The sequence below is a fragment of the Prionailurus bengalensis genome, chromosome C1 (genome assembly GCF_016509475.1).
Source record: "Prionailurus bengalensis isolate Pbe53 chromosome C1, Fcat_Pben_1.1_paternal_pri, whole genome shotgun sequence".
Classification (NCBI taxonomy): domain Eukaryota; kingdom Metazoa; phylum Chordata; class Mammalia; order Carnivora; family Felidae; genus Prionailurus; species Prionailurus bengalensis.
The window spans coordinates 117,917,097-117,933,095 of NC_057345.1; the positions used below are offsets into that span (position 1 = coordinate 117,917,097).

At 55.6% G+C, this 15,999-nt stretch overlaps 1 protein-coding gene across 2 annotated transcripts in view; it reads right to left on the minus strand.

The window, feature by feature from the left end:
• Window positions 1-2,963: 2,963 nt before the first annotated feature.
• The window catches only part of GLI2 (GLI family zinc finger 2), a 258,619-nt gene continuing 245,583 nt past the window's right edge, over window positions 2,964-15,999 (minus strand). For both annotated transcript variants that reach the window (XM_043576560.1, XM_043576561.1), the window contains 4 exons: window positions 11,897-12,061; window positions 10,362-10,643; window positions 8,445-8,781; window positions 2,964-7,195 (listed from right to left, as the gene is read on the minus strand). In XM_043576560.1, the coding sequence (XP_043432495.1) occupies window positions 4,776-7,195; window positions 8,445-8,781; window positions 10,362-10,643; window positions 11,897-12,061 (3,204 nt within the window). In that variant the 3' untranslated portion in view covers window positions 2,964-4,775. The remainder of the gene's footprint in view (window positions 7,196-8,444; window positions 8,782-10,361; window positions 10,644-11,896; window positions 12,062-15,999) is intronic.

A 15,999-nucleotide genomic window follows, 5' to 3' on the forward strand; every position in this document is an offset into this window, starting at 1 on the left:
AGGCTGGTTTCCAGGCAGAAGGCTGTAAACATGAGCTTTTTTGAGCTGCAAATGATAAGGTACTACAAGTAAGAGAGGAGTTCAGAAAGGACCCGGCCAATTAAAAGCGGAATTTAGAGAATGAAATTATTTCTCACCTCCAGTCTCTTCAGCCACTAAGATCTTCAAATTAAGATTTGGTTTGGGATGGGGGCAGATACCGAATCCAGGGCAGTTCCAAGTGAAATATGGCGTCGGAATAAAGATGAAGTCAGGGATGTGTCCTTTGATTTTAATGCCCTTTGTCTTATGGTCCTTGGAAGGAACGAGACGGCTCTAGAATACCTTTCTAGGGTGACAACTGGGTGCCTAGAAACCTTCGGGGCATGGCCCCACACAGCATGACATGAGGTACCAGTCATCAAACGAAGGGTGAGGCATGTCACCAGAGGGACGCAGGCATGGCTTTTGGCAGAGAGTGGCCTGGAATCAAGTATGCAGAAAACCCACAAGAGAGAGCTGAATGGGAAAATGTGAGGAATAAATAAAGAAGGTGTTGGAAATGTAAAGGATCTCAGGCTCCTCAACTTACTTCACACAGGAAGAGGTCGAAGGGTCCCTCTGCTCTCCCAGAAGGCATGCTTCCCAATGGCTTCTTCAGAAGCTGAAGGGTTGATGCAAAAGGGAGAACACCCCAATGGTGGAAGCCAGAGCTGTGGTGCACAATGGACTGGGGAGCCATTCGGGGAACATTTCACCTGGTGGGGCACCGGCAACACTTGCCCAGCAGGTGTCAGATACTGTGGACCAATGACTGAGTGGTAACTGCAGTGAATCTAGCTCTGGGCCACCGCCGTATGCTGGGAGGGTGTATGTGTAGTGTGGGTTGAGAGCTTCTTCTTAGTTCCTAAGTCTCTGGGTCAAGAGCCACATCCAAAACAGGTGTAGATCACAAGTTCCCTGACTTTGAGCCTGACGATTGATTGGATAGACTTTGGGGGGTCTGGGATGAGTATATTCTACATGTGGGAGAGGTATGGATCACAGTCTTGATGAGGGTAGACTGTGGTGAATTATATATTGTTTTTTTTTAAGTTTATTTATTTATTTTGAGAGAGAGAGAGTGATAGAGAGAGAGCAGGGGAGGGACGGAGAGAGAGGAAGAGAATCCCAAGCAGGCTCCACACTGTCCACGTGGAGCCCAACATGGGGCTCAAACTCACGAACCGTGAGATCATGACCTGAGCCAAAACCAAGAGTTGGGGCTTAACCGACTGAGCCACCCAGGTGCCCCTGAATTATGTATTATTGAGAAATATTTGCTCTCTCTCTCCCTTCCGCAGAAGGAGAGCACCTGCCGATGTCACTGACGATGGGTTTGGCCACGTGACTTGCTTTGGCCAGAAGAATGAGGTGGTCCATGGCGCACTGTGAGCAGAGGCTGAAAGAAGACTGTCACTTTCCTGCTTATTTTCTTGTGCACCTGCTGTTGCTACAAGAAGGCAATGGCCAGGCCAGCATCCTGGCCCTAGGAGAAGGGTTAGAGCCACGTGAGGCAGATACGTGCTTCCCCAGCCAAGCTGACTGGATTAGCTCCCCGAGGCTGATGCACAGAAGTGCTTGGCGCAGCCCAACCTGGATCAGCCAACCCTCAGTTGGCCCAGAGGCTTATTGTGCAGAAGCTTCGCGGGTATTGGTATATAGCATGCTTCCGGCCATAGTGAACTGATGGGGACATGGGGCTCATTGAATGGCCAAGATGCACTTCTTAGTGTTGCGACTCATCAAGTCTCAGGCAGCACTGAATAACTTTGGACCCCTCCCCCCCCACCCCCCAGAGCAGGGCAGAGCTGCTTCCAGAGACTTCCCACGTAGTGAAGCAGAGAAGGTACGAGATAAGCTCTGAAGGAGGCAGAGTTAGGGTCCAGCCAGGCATGCTTGGCTCCTCTTCCTGAGGGCGCAGTCAGCTGAGTCTTCCCTGGGGAGGAGTGAGGCCGGGAGTGTGACTCTGGCTGTAGTCTTTCCATCAGGAAACTCTGGCCAGACACACAGGGAAGACTTTGGAAGAAAGGCAGCCTGCTAAATTCTATTTTACTTGGGGGCTTCCTACCTTCTTTACCAGACAGCCTTTCTTTAGTCCACTCGGTTCCAAGCCGCAGAGCCGAATGCCCACCACATGGCTTTGGCTCTGGACTCTCTGAGCTGGGTGTCAAGGTTTTTCTCATGGAGAGAAGAAAGTTCAGAGGCCCAGAGCACCCAGCCCTACAGAAGGTGCCTTCTATTCTCTCCAACCCAGCCTTAGGCCCTCCTCTCCATTCTTCTGTCCCAGAAATCATCTCAGACCGCATACTTTACTCACTGGCCCCCTGAGGTTCCCTGTAGTGGCCTGGACACTGCTTAATGGTTGACTGCTGGCTTGCTAGATCGGAGTGCTCCCTGTGCACCTGTCAGGGTCACTTCCTGGGCTGAGTTCCTGTTCATGACTGCTGCCCACAGGGCCCATCGCCCAAGGCTGGTTGCTGGGTATATGGGGCTCCACCTGCCTGTCCTTTCTCCTTGTGCCTGCACTAGAGCACAGGGGGGTGCTGATCTTTTCCCCCGACCCCCACCCTGACTCAAATGTGCTCATCAGATTGCCTGTCAAGGAGGGAATCCTGACGTGAGGACTGCTTGGGGCGAGCGCTTGGAAATGTGCCTGGAACATGGTTCTCAGCAAACCAGCCTAGATGTTCAGATCAGCTCGCTGGAAGAAAAGCCAGAGAGGCACTGTAAATCGTCAAACCCTGCCCACCCCTCGCCCCCAGAGACAAACCAACAAACAGCCAGTAAATGCCTCAGCATTAAACATTTCTTGGTGAAGGCGGGACAGTCAATTTTGACACTGTTGTGAAAAAAATACAGCCTAGTTTCTGTTCAAATGCACCAAATTTACTGCCCGGGTTCTCATTAACTACTGTCAAGGCAAAGCAGATAGACAAAATAAATTATGAAAAAATTACTTTTTTAATGTACAAAAAGACTTATTTACAAGTTGAGTGTGTCATCTCAATTCATAGCATGTAGAAAAAGCTAAATATTTTGGAGATATAAATTTGGCTGGATGATTCACCTACAGTATTTTCAGGGACGACGCCTTCTGTACAGGTTATACACAGGCTGGGGACGGCTAGTGAAATCCTAGCTCAGGGAGTGAACGAACACCGCCACGGAGCCCACGCCCTCGGAGGGGTCCCAGGGCTGTTATTTGGACTTGGCTTTGTCTCTGGACCCTAACAAAGCGTCTGATGTTCTGGGATGCAAAGGGCCCAGGGAAAATCTTGGTCCTGCCGTGGCCGAGGCCAGGGTCACGGTTATCATCAGGCTCACAGTGGTGTGGTTGGTTTTGGCCAGGTCGCCACAAATTCAGCGTGGGAAAGGTGTGGGAGGGTGTGTATGTGTGTGTGGTGGGGGGAGGGGAGAGGCATCCATTCGCCCTACAGTATGTTCAGGAACGATGTCTTCTGATACCAGTCCCAAGTTCCACTTCCAGGTGGGGCTTGTTCACAGCGAACAGGAAAATTCAGGGATGGTCCCTCAGAGTCCCAGGAAACAACCCCTTCACCCACTCAGCCCCACCAAAAACACCATGCAGGTCATCGTGCTCTGCGGAATGAACAGGACAGAGGGGAGGGAACCCAGAAGACCCCGGGACGTCATGTTGTACCTTGGCACAGACCACTGGGCTGCAGGTAAGCGGACAACACAGCCTGGGGGAGACTGGGCAGAGGCCGCCATCGAAGTCCTGGGGTTTTCTGTGGCAAAGTGGGCGGACAGTGCATCAGAGAAACAGGATTGGGTAAACATACGACTTCCTCTTCCTGTGGGAGATCTCCAGGGTGGCCTGAGGCCGGGTCCCTGGCGCTCTCCCACTTTCTGGAGGTCCCGTGCCAGGCGTCGGCTCACCTGGGTCCATCCCTAGCCCACAGCAGCTCCAGCCACCCCGAGGTATTTAGAAGTGTTCTTTCCAGGAAGGGCTACATTCTACATGCATGAACACTGTAAACACGGTCTGGAGAGGCTAGGGCAGCTTCTGGGCTTGCCCCAAGCACTACAATTTTTCTTTTTCTCTGGCAATACTTCCATTCTTTAGTCATTCGTATACACTTGAACAGCCTGCCCGTCGCAAACTTGGCTTTGCGGGGTAGAGATGCCAGCTCTACCAGACCTGGAATCAGGACGTGCTTCCAAATCATCCAGGTAAAAATCTGTTTTCTTCCTCTGTGGCACAGGGATGCTAGAGGCCTCAAGAAGTAAGCTTCATAGAAGAATTCCAGTGGGCCAGGAATTCCTTTACCTTGCAGGTACGGGAACGAGAAACTTCTCTTCCTGGATTAGAATATCCAGTATGGCTTTCGGATTCAAACCCAAATGTGGTTCCCTCTACCCTCTTTCCTCATGTACTTGGAAAGCCTTTGGCCAGCGTAATCCCTCATTAGCCAAATGACAGAGGTGAAGAAGCCAGAACAATTTGGTGCTATAAACACCAAAGGCTGGGAAGCACTGTGGCAAACGAGTTTTTCGCTCCTGCCTTGCCTTTCTTGTTGAGACTTTTTAAAGTGTTCTGAAAAGCCATCCCGAAGACGACCAGACAGGTTGCACACGAAGCTGCCCTTAAAGCATTTGTGGTCCGGACCGGCCATTGGCAAAACTCCCTCAGACCTATTTAATACTTTTTTTTGGAAAAAGACAAACTAGAACTCCCGTGCTCTGGGAAATGAAGGTTCCTCCGGCTCCACGGAGCGCCAGGGGCTGGGAACTTAGGTCATCATGTTCAGGAACTTGCTCTCCTCTGCCAGGCTGGTGAGCATGGAGCTCATGTCCCCAACCGCCATGTTGCTGATGCCCGTGGGGATGGAGGGCAGAGTCAGGGAGTTCCGGGGGGTGGTGAGGCAGGAGGAGTTCTGGGAGAGGCTGTGGAGGAGGCTGGGACTCAGGGTGCCTGAGAGCAAGCTCGAGTGATCGCCCTCATCCATGATGGCATCAAAATCAATCTGGGGAGCCTCCAGTAGCTGGGAGTCCACAGTGCTGGACACGTGGTTGACCCCTGGAGAGGGCAAGGGCTGGGGCTGGACGCTGTCGGGGCAGGCCTGTGGCGGTGGTGGCTGGGGCCGCATGACCTGGCAGCCTGCGTGGTTCTCCAGGCCTCCGTTCTGTTCATACATGTGGATCTGGCCATAGTAGTACAGCATGCTGTGGTCCGGGACCCCACCCGTGCCCTGCGGGGGGGGCTGGGGAGGCCGGGACACCACGCCGCCCATTGCTCCCTTGGGCGCATCTGCCATCTCCTGATGGGTCGACACAGCAGCCATGGCGTGGCCGGTGGCTCTGGCGTAGGCCAGCTGCACCCCGGCACGCACCCCCCGGTGGCAGCCGGCGGGGCTGGGCTCGGCGGGAGGCCGGGGTTGAACTAGGCCAAAGCTGGATCCGGCTACCCCCGCGGTGCCCTGCTGGGGCTCCATGAAGCCAGGTTGCTGGGCAGGTAGAAGGTTGGGGCCCTGGCGGTAGCTCTCCTGGCTTATGGGGTTCACCAGGTGATGGCTCTGCTGTGGGTAGCTCTGGGTGGAGTGAAGCGGAGGCATCCCGGCCAGGGCTGAATTGGTGATTCCGAGTTCCCTGCGGCTGCTGCCCATCATGCTGGCTTCGGGAGCGATTTCCATTTGCTGGGGGAGCCCCAAGTGGACTGGCTTGGCTGCCATGTTGTTACAGGACGGGGGGTACTGGTTCAAGGTCCCACCCATGGCACTGGGACTCAGCTGGGGGTGGGCCTGGCCGTAATTGGTGTGGGGGCTCACGGTGGTGGTCATATTGGAACACTGACCACCTGTCCCTGGCTGCCGCAGCTGCTGCATGTAATTTATCCTAGGCACCGAGGGGCCTCCCCCGCAGGGCTGAAAGTGTCCCTGCCCGCTGTCCAGGGCTCCCGGGCTCAGCTGCAGGCCTTGTGGACTATAGCCCGGGTACTGGCCGAAGGCCGGCTTCTGCTGTACCACAGCCAGGTTGCCCTGCGAAAAGGGTGAAGGCTTCGCCTGGCTGGCCAGGGCGTCCATGGTGCCGGAGCTCACCTCATTCCACTGCACAGGCATGTTGTTTTTGTTCAGGCTGGAGGGGGGCCCGTAGCCCAGCTGGCAGCCTCCCAGCACAGGGGCGGAGGGGCCCACGTTGGAGTCCGCAGCCACCATCCTGCGGGGGCCGTGCAGCCCCGGGCTGGGCAGTTTGGGGTTCTCAGAGAAGCAGGTGCTTTCGGGGGGATAGGCCTGTGAGGGGCTGTCGTCCAGGGCACCGCCCGCGTGCGCCTTGATGTACTGTACCACGTCGTCCGGCAGCACGAGGTCGTCCTCGGGCAGCATGAGGCCCACCTCGGGCCCGGCGCTGTCCGCCCCCACCGCTAAGGCCTCCGTGGCCACGTGCTCGCTGATGCTGGGCGGCCGCGGCGAGTAGGCGCCTCGGGCCAGGCCGCTGTCGGCGCTGGCGTGGCCGGGCAGGCGGAGACCTCGCCTGTCGGCGCAGGGCGGCAGCGGGGCCGGGTTCACGTCGTGGGCGCTGTGGAAGCGCTGCACCCGCGGCGCAGCCAGGGCGTCGGGTCGCCTCACCGGGTCGCTGGCCCGCCGCGCCCCGCCGCCCGGCGCCTCGTGGGGGAAGGCGGGCGCGGGCCCCGCGTGGCCGTGCGCCGGCCCGTCACTGCCCCGCCGCGGCCCCAGCGGGCGCGCGCAGGGGCCGGGCGGCGCCAGCCTGGTCCGGAGGCCCGCGCGCTCCAGGCCGGGCAGCGGGGTGGGCGGCGGCCCGCCAGTGGCCGCGGCGTACTTGGCGCGCAGGCTGTACTGCTGCGCGGGCGTGAGGCTGAGCGGCCCCGAGCCGCCGCCGCTGCACTGACTGGCCTCGCTGGAGCGCCGCGACGCGTCGGTGGAGATCGGGTCGTAGGAGTCGGCCGAGCTGGCGTTGTGCGGGCGGCCGGCGCCCAGGGGTGAGGCCTCGCTGGAGCGGCGGCTGGAGAAGTAGGGGGAGATGCCGGAGGAGCGGCGGCTCACGGTGTAGGCGGAGCTGACCGTGCTGGTGGAGCTGTCGCGGCGCTCCTGCAGGTGGCTCAGCATGGTCACCTCGCCCGCGGACAGCTCGGACAGCCGCGGGTTGGGCAGCAGCCCGCTCGGCCCGCCGCCGCCGAGGTTTTCCAGGATGGAGCCTGCGGGAAAGGAGAGCGGTCAGTGCCCAGGGAGGCGGGGGTGGGGGGTGGGGGTGGGGGCGCGGGGCCTCTCCTGCTTTGCCCCAGCTGACTGTGCCCGGCCACACAGCAGGCGCTCAACCAATGAGGCTGGATTGGGATCTTAGCTACCACTGGCTGGCTGGCCCTGGATTCTGATGTCTGATCCTTAGTTTCTCCACCTGTAGACAGAACGTGCCTCTCCATAGGAGGAGGTTATTGAGAGGAGTGTGTGTGTGTGTATGTGTGTGTGTGGGGGGGGAGCCCAGAGGGCCCTGGCCACAGCCTGGCTGCCCCTTCACCTTCTGTATTTGGGTGTAGCCAGGTGTGCTCCCCAGGGGCTGGGTTTACTGAGCAGGCTGCTTAGCCAGCCCCCTGAGATCCACACCCACGGAAGACAGCAAAGGCCCCAGAGCACGCAGGGAGAAGTGTGTGGTGACGCAGGCCCAATGACAGCTGATGTCACAGGGAGCTCTGAGCCTTGAACGGCCTGACACTCCTGCAGGGATCAGTCACTGGATGGGAGCCACCCCAGGAAGGGGTGACCTTGGGTAAGGCAGCTGTCTGCCACCCAGGCGATTTCTGTATGAGGCTGACAGTTGAAGGCCTTTCACCAGCAGGTCCCTCAACAGCTGGGGCAACAAATCCTCCTTGCAAGCAAAAGCTGGCGCCTCTCAGTGTCCACCACACTGGCTGTCCGTCCCTGGGAGGGCACACTGCCTGGCACAGAGTCAGTGCTCAGGAAATGGCCCCGAAGACGCTTTGCACGTCAGAGCCTGGTCAATGCCTCCTGAGGCTGTCTTCTCCATGAAGTCCTCTGTGCTCTTCCTCAGCTGACCTGCTGTCTCCCTCCTCTGCACAGCTCCACCCTGAGCTCTGTCGTCGCTTCCTGGCTCCTTCCCCATCAAGTGTGCATCTCATGGCATGGCCCTCCGACCATAAGCTCCTTCTGACCACAGGGACTGGGGGTGTATTGCTCTCCTCCTTAGAACCTTGGCCGTGGTGCTCTCGGCAGATGCATGGCCTGGGCTGTCTCAGCTCTGCCGTTGGTCTGTTTAGGGCACTTTCACCTCTCTGAGCCTCACCTTCCTCATCTGTGCAATGGGCTGCTAAAAGCCATCCTATTATGGGCATCCGGTGCCATGGCAGGTGGCATTCGATGGTTAACCTAGTGGGTGCTCGCCCCAGGCTCTCCCCTGCCCCTACCCACGCACCCGGGGCCTCCACTCACCACTTCCCGGGAGGGGAGGCAGCTTGGTGTTCCGGGTGTGTGGAGCCGGCCCGGCCCAGGAGCAGGAATCCTTCAGTGACTTGAGCTTCTCCTTCTTGAGCTGCTCGAACCGGTGCATGGCGGTCATGTGTTTGCGCAGCTGCAGGCCACCAGCAGAGGGAGCGGCCAGGGCTGAGGCGTCGGCCCCCGGGGGCGTGTCATCCAGAGCTGTCAGGTCTCCCAGGCTCCCGGGCCCAGTCCCCGGCATCTCCACGCCGCTGTCGTTGTTGGGGGCACTGCCCAGGGGAGAGGGCTCGCTGCTGCAGGACGACTGGGCCCCGGGGCTGGACTGACACAGCTATAGGGGCGTGGCGAGAGGGCACGGGCTCAGAGGGTGCGAGAGCCCGCTGGGCCCTTACACACCCAGGAAGGAAGCTGCCACGTGGAGGAGCTTCCAAGCATCATTCTGTTTGGCCACCTCACTTCTCTGAACCTCAGCTTCCCCAGCTGTAAGATGGACCTGTGCTGCCTCTGGGACAGGGTCAGTGGCTGGACGGCAAGCATCCGGTTTGCAGAAGGCACCAGTAATGCACAGCTCCCCGTTCCCCTGCCTCGTGCTCCTCTGTTCTCCTAGCCAGCGTCCGGGCCAGACCTCTGCATGTGGGGCTTTCAACGTATGGGCACTTGGAAGCTGTCCCCCACAGAGGCTGCCACGGCTGCATGAAGATGACCTCAAGGAGGGTACTTAATGTGCCCAACGACAGGGAGGTGCCGTATGATGTAGCAAGGAACGGCGGAGGCCCGCTCACCTGCTGCTTTCTCAACAGGCCAGACGCAGGTTGTTGGAAAGGGCAAGGAAGACCAGGGAAGGTGGACCTCCTTCCTGGATGCAGGCCCTTGCCCGAACGGCCACCCCAAACTAGCCGATGCGGAGTGGGGCAGAGAGCTCATAGCCCACGTGTACAATGCAGGACTCCATAGAGCCTGAGCTACCTTCCCTGGGACTTGGGATCTGAGCCCGGCCAAGGCTCACTTCAGATGTAGCACCTCTGGGCTCATTCCTAGGCCAACAGCCCCCAAATTCCAGATTTTTCCTTGGGAAGCTACAGTGCTCCCTTCTGCCCACAGCACGACCCACATTTTTCACGTTGGCATTCAAGATCCATTGTCAGCTGGTCCCTCCCTCCTCTGTGGCCTGAACTCACACCCCCACTCGGCCCCGTCCCTCCTGGAGGGTGGGCCCCACGGTTTGCTCCTATACCTGCCAGCTTGACTCCTGCTGCCAGCCCCTATCTGTCCCCAGGGTTCCACTTGCAGTGCTTGGTGTCTACCTGTCCAAACCCACCTTGCCAGGCTCCTGAGAGGCCTGGACCGACAAGTCAGTCCATGCCTAGGCATCAGCCCTGGACAAGCACCCCAGCCCGCCCGCATCGCGCCAGCCCGCCCGCACCCCCACCGGGCTTCTCTGCTCACCTCAGTACCGTCTATCCTTAGGGGAGGTACAGTCGAGAAAAAGAGGTGGAGACAAAGAACAGGTGGTTAGAACAAAAGGAGTGGAGGCCACGGGGGCAAGGACGCAGAGACAGGACAGAAGGGAGGGGACCAACCGTGGCGCAAATGGTGCCGGTCGGCAAGGCAGACCCCAGGAACCGCCCGCAGAATGACCACTTGGGGGGCAGGCATCCCCGCTGCCCGTGGCCCTGCCCAGCAGCATGGGATGTGGCACAAGACAGGTTCTACGAGAGGCCCAAGGTAGTGAAGGGAGGAAAAGTTGAGCTGGAGAGAGGAGGATGTACGTCATTGTGCACTTAGAGCGGGGGACCCCGACGCAGACCCCACGCGGCAGCTGGGGCTCTGGGCCCTCGTGCTGCTGGGCCGGACCTCCTGGAGGTGGGTGGGAGGCATGGACTGGGGCCTCCACTGCCCAGCTCTGCTTACCCCGGAGCTCTCGGTCTTGATGGCTTTGATGTGCAGGCAGTCTTCCACGGCCTGGCTGGTGCTGCTGGCCTCGGCACTCTCCTCCGAGCCCCGGCCCCCGGGCTCGGCACTGGCCTCGTGGTCCCCGTTCTCCTTGAGCAGCGGGGCGCGGAGGTGCACGTCGTTACGCTGCTTCTTGGTGACGTGAGCATCTGGGCCGTGCACCGTCTTCACATGCTTCCGGAGAGAGCTGGGGTCCGTGTATCGCTTGGTGCAGCCTGGGATCTTGCAGATGTAGGGTTTCTGGGAAGAGAAGGAGGCCTGTGTTATGCATGGGACGTAAAGCAGACTGTGAGAGGGAGCGCTCCCCAGTCTCCCGAAGCCATGTCATGTCCTTCGGCAGAGCCCGGCCGGCAGTCGGAAGGTGCTCGAGCTAATCTACAGCCAGTGTGCCCGGAGGGAGCCACGCCAGCCCCGGGCCTGCAGGAGCGTGGCCCCTCTGGTCTCATCTGCCGTCTTTTCATGCGGGTAAGCACATGGTTGAGGAAGCCCTCATCACTAGCTAGGGACCCAGATCAGAGACAACGGAAGGAGTGGGGACACAGAGCGTGGTGGGACTGCTGCCTCCCCTGTCATCAGGGCACTGGGATGTTTTCGTGTTGCTCTGTTACACCTGCGAGACAGCATTTAACACCCCGGTCTCTCTGGTGAGGAAAGTCAGGTTCACAGAGGCAAAGAAACGGGCTCGAAGTCACTTAGGAACAGGACGAAAACCCAGGGTTTCTGAACCTCAGTCCTGAGCTCACACACACACGCACACCTATATACCCCACACCCGCGTGTAGACACTCCCCCATACCCACACACACACGTACACACATGCTCACACATGTCCGTGCAGACCCACACTCAAACACACACGCACACACATATGCACATGTACATAAACATCCACACGCACACACATCCTACAAATCCACGTCCACAAAAGACCCACATAATACATGCACGCACACACACACACACACACGCACACACCCCTCGCCGAGGCGAGCTGTTGTCTGCAGAGGCCCTACGGGGTTTAGATTGCTTTGGGAATTCCTCTGATTTCTTGCAAGCGTTGGAGGAAATCCCTTTGGGGTCCAAAATGTATCTAAGCTTTTAGAAATGTTCCTTCCCGAGTCTACCTGAGCAAAAGCAGTTGGGCGGCTGGGCTCGGACTGGGAGGCAGTACGGCAGACTGCTCTCCCTGGGCTCTCTCAGCCCTGCCAGGGGCTCTGGCTAGCTGGGGAGACAAAGACCACCCTGTGCCCCATCCGTAGGGGGCTGACAACTACGGCAGGTCAGACGGCATTAGCCGCGACAGCACAGTCGGTGCCAGCTGCCCAGGGGCCTGCCGACGTGTGCTGAGCTCAGACCGCAGGTCGGGGAGGAGGGGAGGGGCATCAGGCACCTGGCCACCACCTGATGGCCTACAGAAGTCTAGAAGGCACGCATCTACTCGAGCGTCAGCGGGGCCCCACGCACACGTGCCATGCACACCCTGGCCGGCGTACCTCGTTGGAGTGGGTGCGGTTCTGGTGCTTGGCGCGGTCCGAGGCGTTGGAGAAGGCCTTGTTGCAACCCTCGTGCTCACACACATATGGTTTCTCCCCAGTGTGGGACCGCAGGTGCGTCTTCAGGTTCTCCAGGCGGGAGTAGGCCTTTGAGCAGCCCTCGAACTGGGAAGAGGTGGGTTGGGTCAGCGAGGGGTGCCCCAGATCCAACGTAGGGCTGGCCCACTGCCTCCTCCCCAGGCCCCCTCATCTGCTGTACCCCCCTCCCCCCCCCGGGGCACCCAGGAGTACGCATTTTAACAGAAATATCCACCTTGCTTTCAGATTGTAAGATGACATCGGGCCGCTGGAGAAAACTCGGAAAAGACGGAAAAGTGCAAAAAGAGAAAGGAAAGGACATGCCCGAGGACAACCACTGCCACCATGGAAATAGGTCTCTTTCTGGGGACTTTGTGGCTCATCCCCGGTTTTTGTTTTTAAGTTTCTTTATTTATTTTGAGAGAGAGAGTGGGAGAGAGTGAGAGAGTGGGGGAGGGGAGGGAGAAAGAGAGAGAATCGGAAACAGATGCCACACTGTCAGCACAGAGTCCAGTGAGGGGCTCCAACTCACTAACTGTGAGATCACGACCCGAGCGGAAGTCAAGAGTTGGATGTTTAACCAACTGAGCCACCCAGGCGTCCCCATCCCCATGTTTTTATTTATTTATTTATTTATTTATTTATTTATTTATTTATTATTATTATTTTTATTTTGAGAGAGAGAGACAGAGAGAATGGGAGAGGGTCAGAGAGAGAGAATCCCAAGCAGGTTCTGTGATGTCAGCGCAGAGCCCAGTGCAGGGCTCAGTCTCACGAACCATGAGATTATGACCTGAGCCGAAATCGAGTTGCATGCTTAACTGACTGAGCCACCCAGGCAGCCCTTATCCCCACGTTTGTTTTTTTTTTTTAATTTTTTTTCAACGTTTATTTATTTTTGGGACAGAGAGAGACAGAGCCTGAACGGGGGAGGGGCAGAGAGAGAGGGAGACGCAGAATCGGAAACAGGCTCCAGGCTCTGAGCCGTCAGCCCAGAGCCTGACGCGGGGCTCGAACTCACGGACCGCGAGATCGTGACCTGGCTGAAGTCGGACGCTTAACCGACTGCGCCACCCAGGCGACCCCCCCCCCCCACGTTTTAAAGCCAAACTGGGAACACATCAAGTATTTAGTTACATACTCCATTTGTTAAAATCAACGACACATGGTGAGAATCATCCCATATCATTAAAAACTCTTCGGAATGTTATTTTAAACTGTTTCCAGGGGCACCAAAGCTCTAACCCCCGGTGAGAACTTTGGTGTGCATTAAAATGTGCTGAGAATGAAATCCAGTTTTCTCCGTGTCCTTGAGTGAGCTGGCCGCCCTCACACTTGCTATGGCCATGCTGGTCCCCATTCAGTTCCTTGACCCCACCAAGTTCTTCCCAGCACGGGGCCTTTGCATGCACTGTCCCCCTCTGGCTGCAACCTCACCCCGGCCCTGGCCTGGCTCACTCCCTCTCAATCTCTTAGGTCATATCCTCTGAGAGCATTTCTCTGATATTCTTTTTTTTTTTTTTAATTTTTTTTTCAATGTTTATTTATTTTTGGGACAGAGAGAGGCACAGCACGAACGGGGGAGGGGCAGAGAGAGAGGGAGACACAGAATCGGAAACAGGCTCCAGGCTCTGAGCCATCAGCCCAGAGCCTGACGCGGGGCTCGAACCCATGGACCCGAGATTGTGACCTGGCTGAAGTCGGATGCCTAACTGACTGCGCCACCCAGGGCCCCTGATATTCTTAATCGTAACACTACCGTTTTCCCTTTATACTGCCTACCACAATTTATAATTATCTTCACCATTTTATTATCTGGCCTTCCCACCAGGATGCAAGCTGGAAGAGAGCAGGTATCATCTAGAGCTTGTTCATTTTTGTGTTCCTAGTATTTACTGTCTATGAAAAAATCCATTTTCAGCACTCAAGAAACATTAAAAGAATTTTTTTTTTGTACCCGTTTACTCATCTTTGAGAGACAGAGCATGAGCTCTACAACTCACAGCTCGTACCACAGGGCTATGGCGTGCTACCACTTAGCACGTTGCGAAAACAACTTGCCGCAAAGGGCCGGGAAGAGCAAAAATGATTTTGCAAAAGGAGGACAAATCTGGAGGACTGACACTTCCCAATGTCAAAATTCACTGCATTACCATCATAAGGGCAGACAGAGGGATCAACGTAATAGAAGAAACGAGAGTTTAGAAATAAACTCCTATATTAGCATCAGGTGATTTTCGACAAAGGGCCATTCAATGGGGAAGGAAGAGTGACTTCAACAAATGGGATCAGGACAACTGGACAGCCATGTGCAGAAAGAAGGAAGTTGGACCCCTACCTCATACCATATACCCAGACTCAAAATACATTAAAGACCTAAAGGGTAGAGGTTCCCTATAAAACTATATACAGATTTATATAAATAAGACTATGCATTTATAAACAATAAAACTCACAGAAGAAAACATAGGGGTAAATCTTTGTGACCTTGGATTAGGCAATGGTTTCTTTGATATGACACCAAAAGCTCAAGCAGTTAAAAAAGTGGACTTCGGGGCGCCTGGGTGGCGCAGTCGGTTGAGCGTCCGACTTCAGCCAGGTCACGATCTCGCGGTCCGTGAGTTCGAGCCCTGCGTCGGGCTCTGGGCTGATGGCTCAGAGCCTGGAGCCTGTTTCCGATTCTGTGTCTCCCTCTCTCTCTGCCCCTCCCCCGTTCATGCTGTGTCTCTCTCTGTCCCAAAAATAAATAAACGTTGAAAAAAAAATTAAAAAAAAAAAAGTGGACTTCATCAAAATTAAAAACTTTGGTGCTTCAAAGGAAACGATCAAGAAAATGAAAAGAAAAACCCCCAGGGGGAGACAATGCTGACAAATCCTATATCTGATGAGGGTTTAGAACTACTGCAACTCAACAGTAGAGACAAATAAACCAGGTTGAAAATGGGCAAAATATGTGAGCAGACATTTCTCCAGAGATGGTATACAAATGATCACTAAGCACATGAAGAGACGCTCAACATCATCAATCATTAAGGAAATGCTAATCACAACCACAGTGAGATGCCCTTTCACATCCGCCAAGATGACTGTCATTAAAAGACAGGTTAGCAAGTGTTAGCAACGACGTGAAGAAATCAGCACCTTCACATATTGCTGGTGGGAATGTAAAACAGCGCAGCCTGTTTGGAAATGGGTCTGGCTGGTACTCTAGGTACATACACAAGAGAATTAAAAACACAGGTCCGCACAAAAACATGTACACTCACGTTCGTAGTTGTACTTGTGCTAACAGCCGAAAAGTGAAAACACTGCAAATATCCATCAACTGATGAATGGATCAAAATACCAGGATCTATCCATACAATGGACAGTCGTTTAGCCATAAAAGGAATGAGGTATTGGGGCGCCTGGGTGGCTCAGTCCGTTAAGCTTTCAACCCTTGGTTTTGGCTCAGGTCACGATCTCACGGTTCTTGGGTTCTAGCCCCACATTGGGCTCCGCGCTGCTGGTGTGGAGCCTGCTTGGAATTCTGTCTCTTTCCCTCTCTCTCTGCCCCTCCCCCACGCGCTCTCTCAAAATAAATAAATAAGCTAAAAAAAAAAAGAATGAGGCTACAACATGGATGAATCTTGAAAACATGCTGAGTGAGCAAAGCCAGACACAAACACTACCCATTGTATGATTCCATTTTTATGAACTGTCTGGAACAGGCAATTCACAGAGATGGGGAAGTAGATTAGTGGTTGTCAGGGAATGGGGGAGGGGTGGGGAAGAGAATGGGGAGTGACTGCAAACAGGCATGGGGTTTCTTTTTGGGGGTGATGACGATGTTCTGAAATCAGCTAGTGGTGATGGCTGTACAACTTTGTGAACATACTAAAAATCACTGAATTGTATATATATATATTTTTATTTATTTATTTATTTATTTTTAATTTTTTTAATTTTTTTTTTTTAACGTTTATTTTTTTTTGAGACGGAGAGAGACAGAGCATGAACAGGGGAGGGGCACAGAGAGAGGGAGA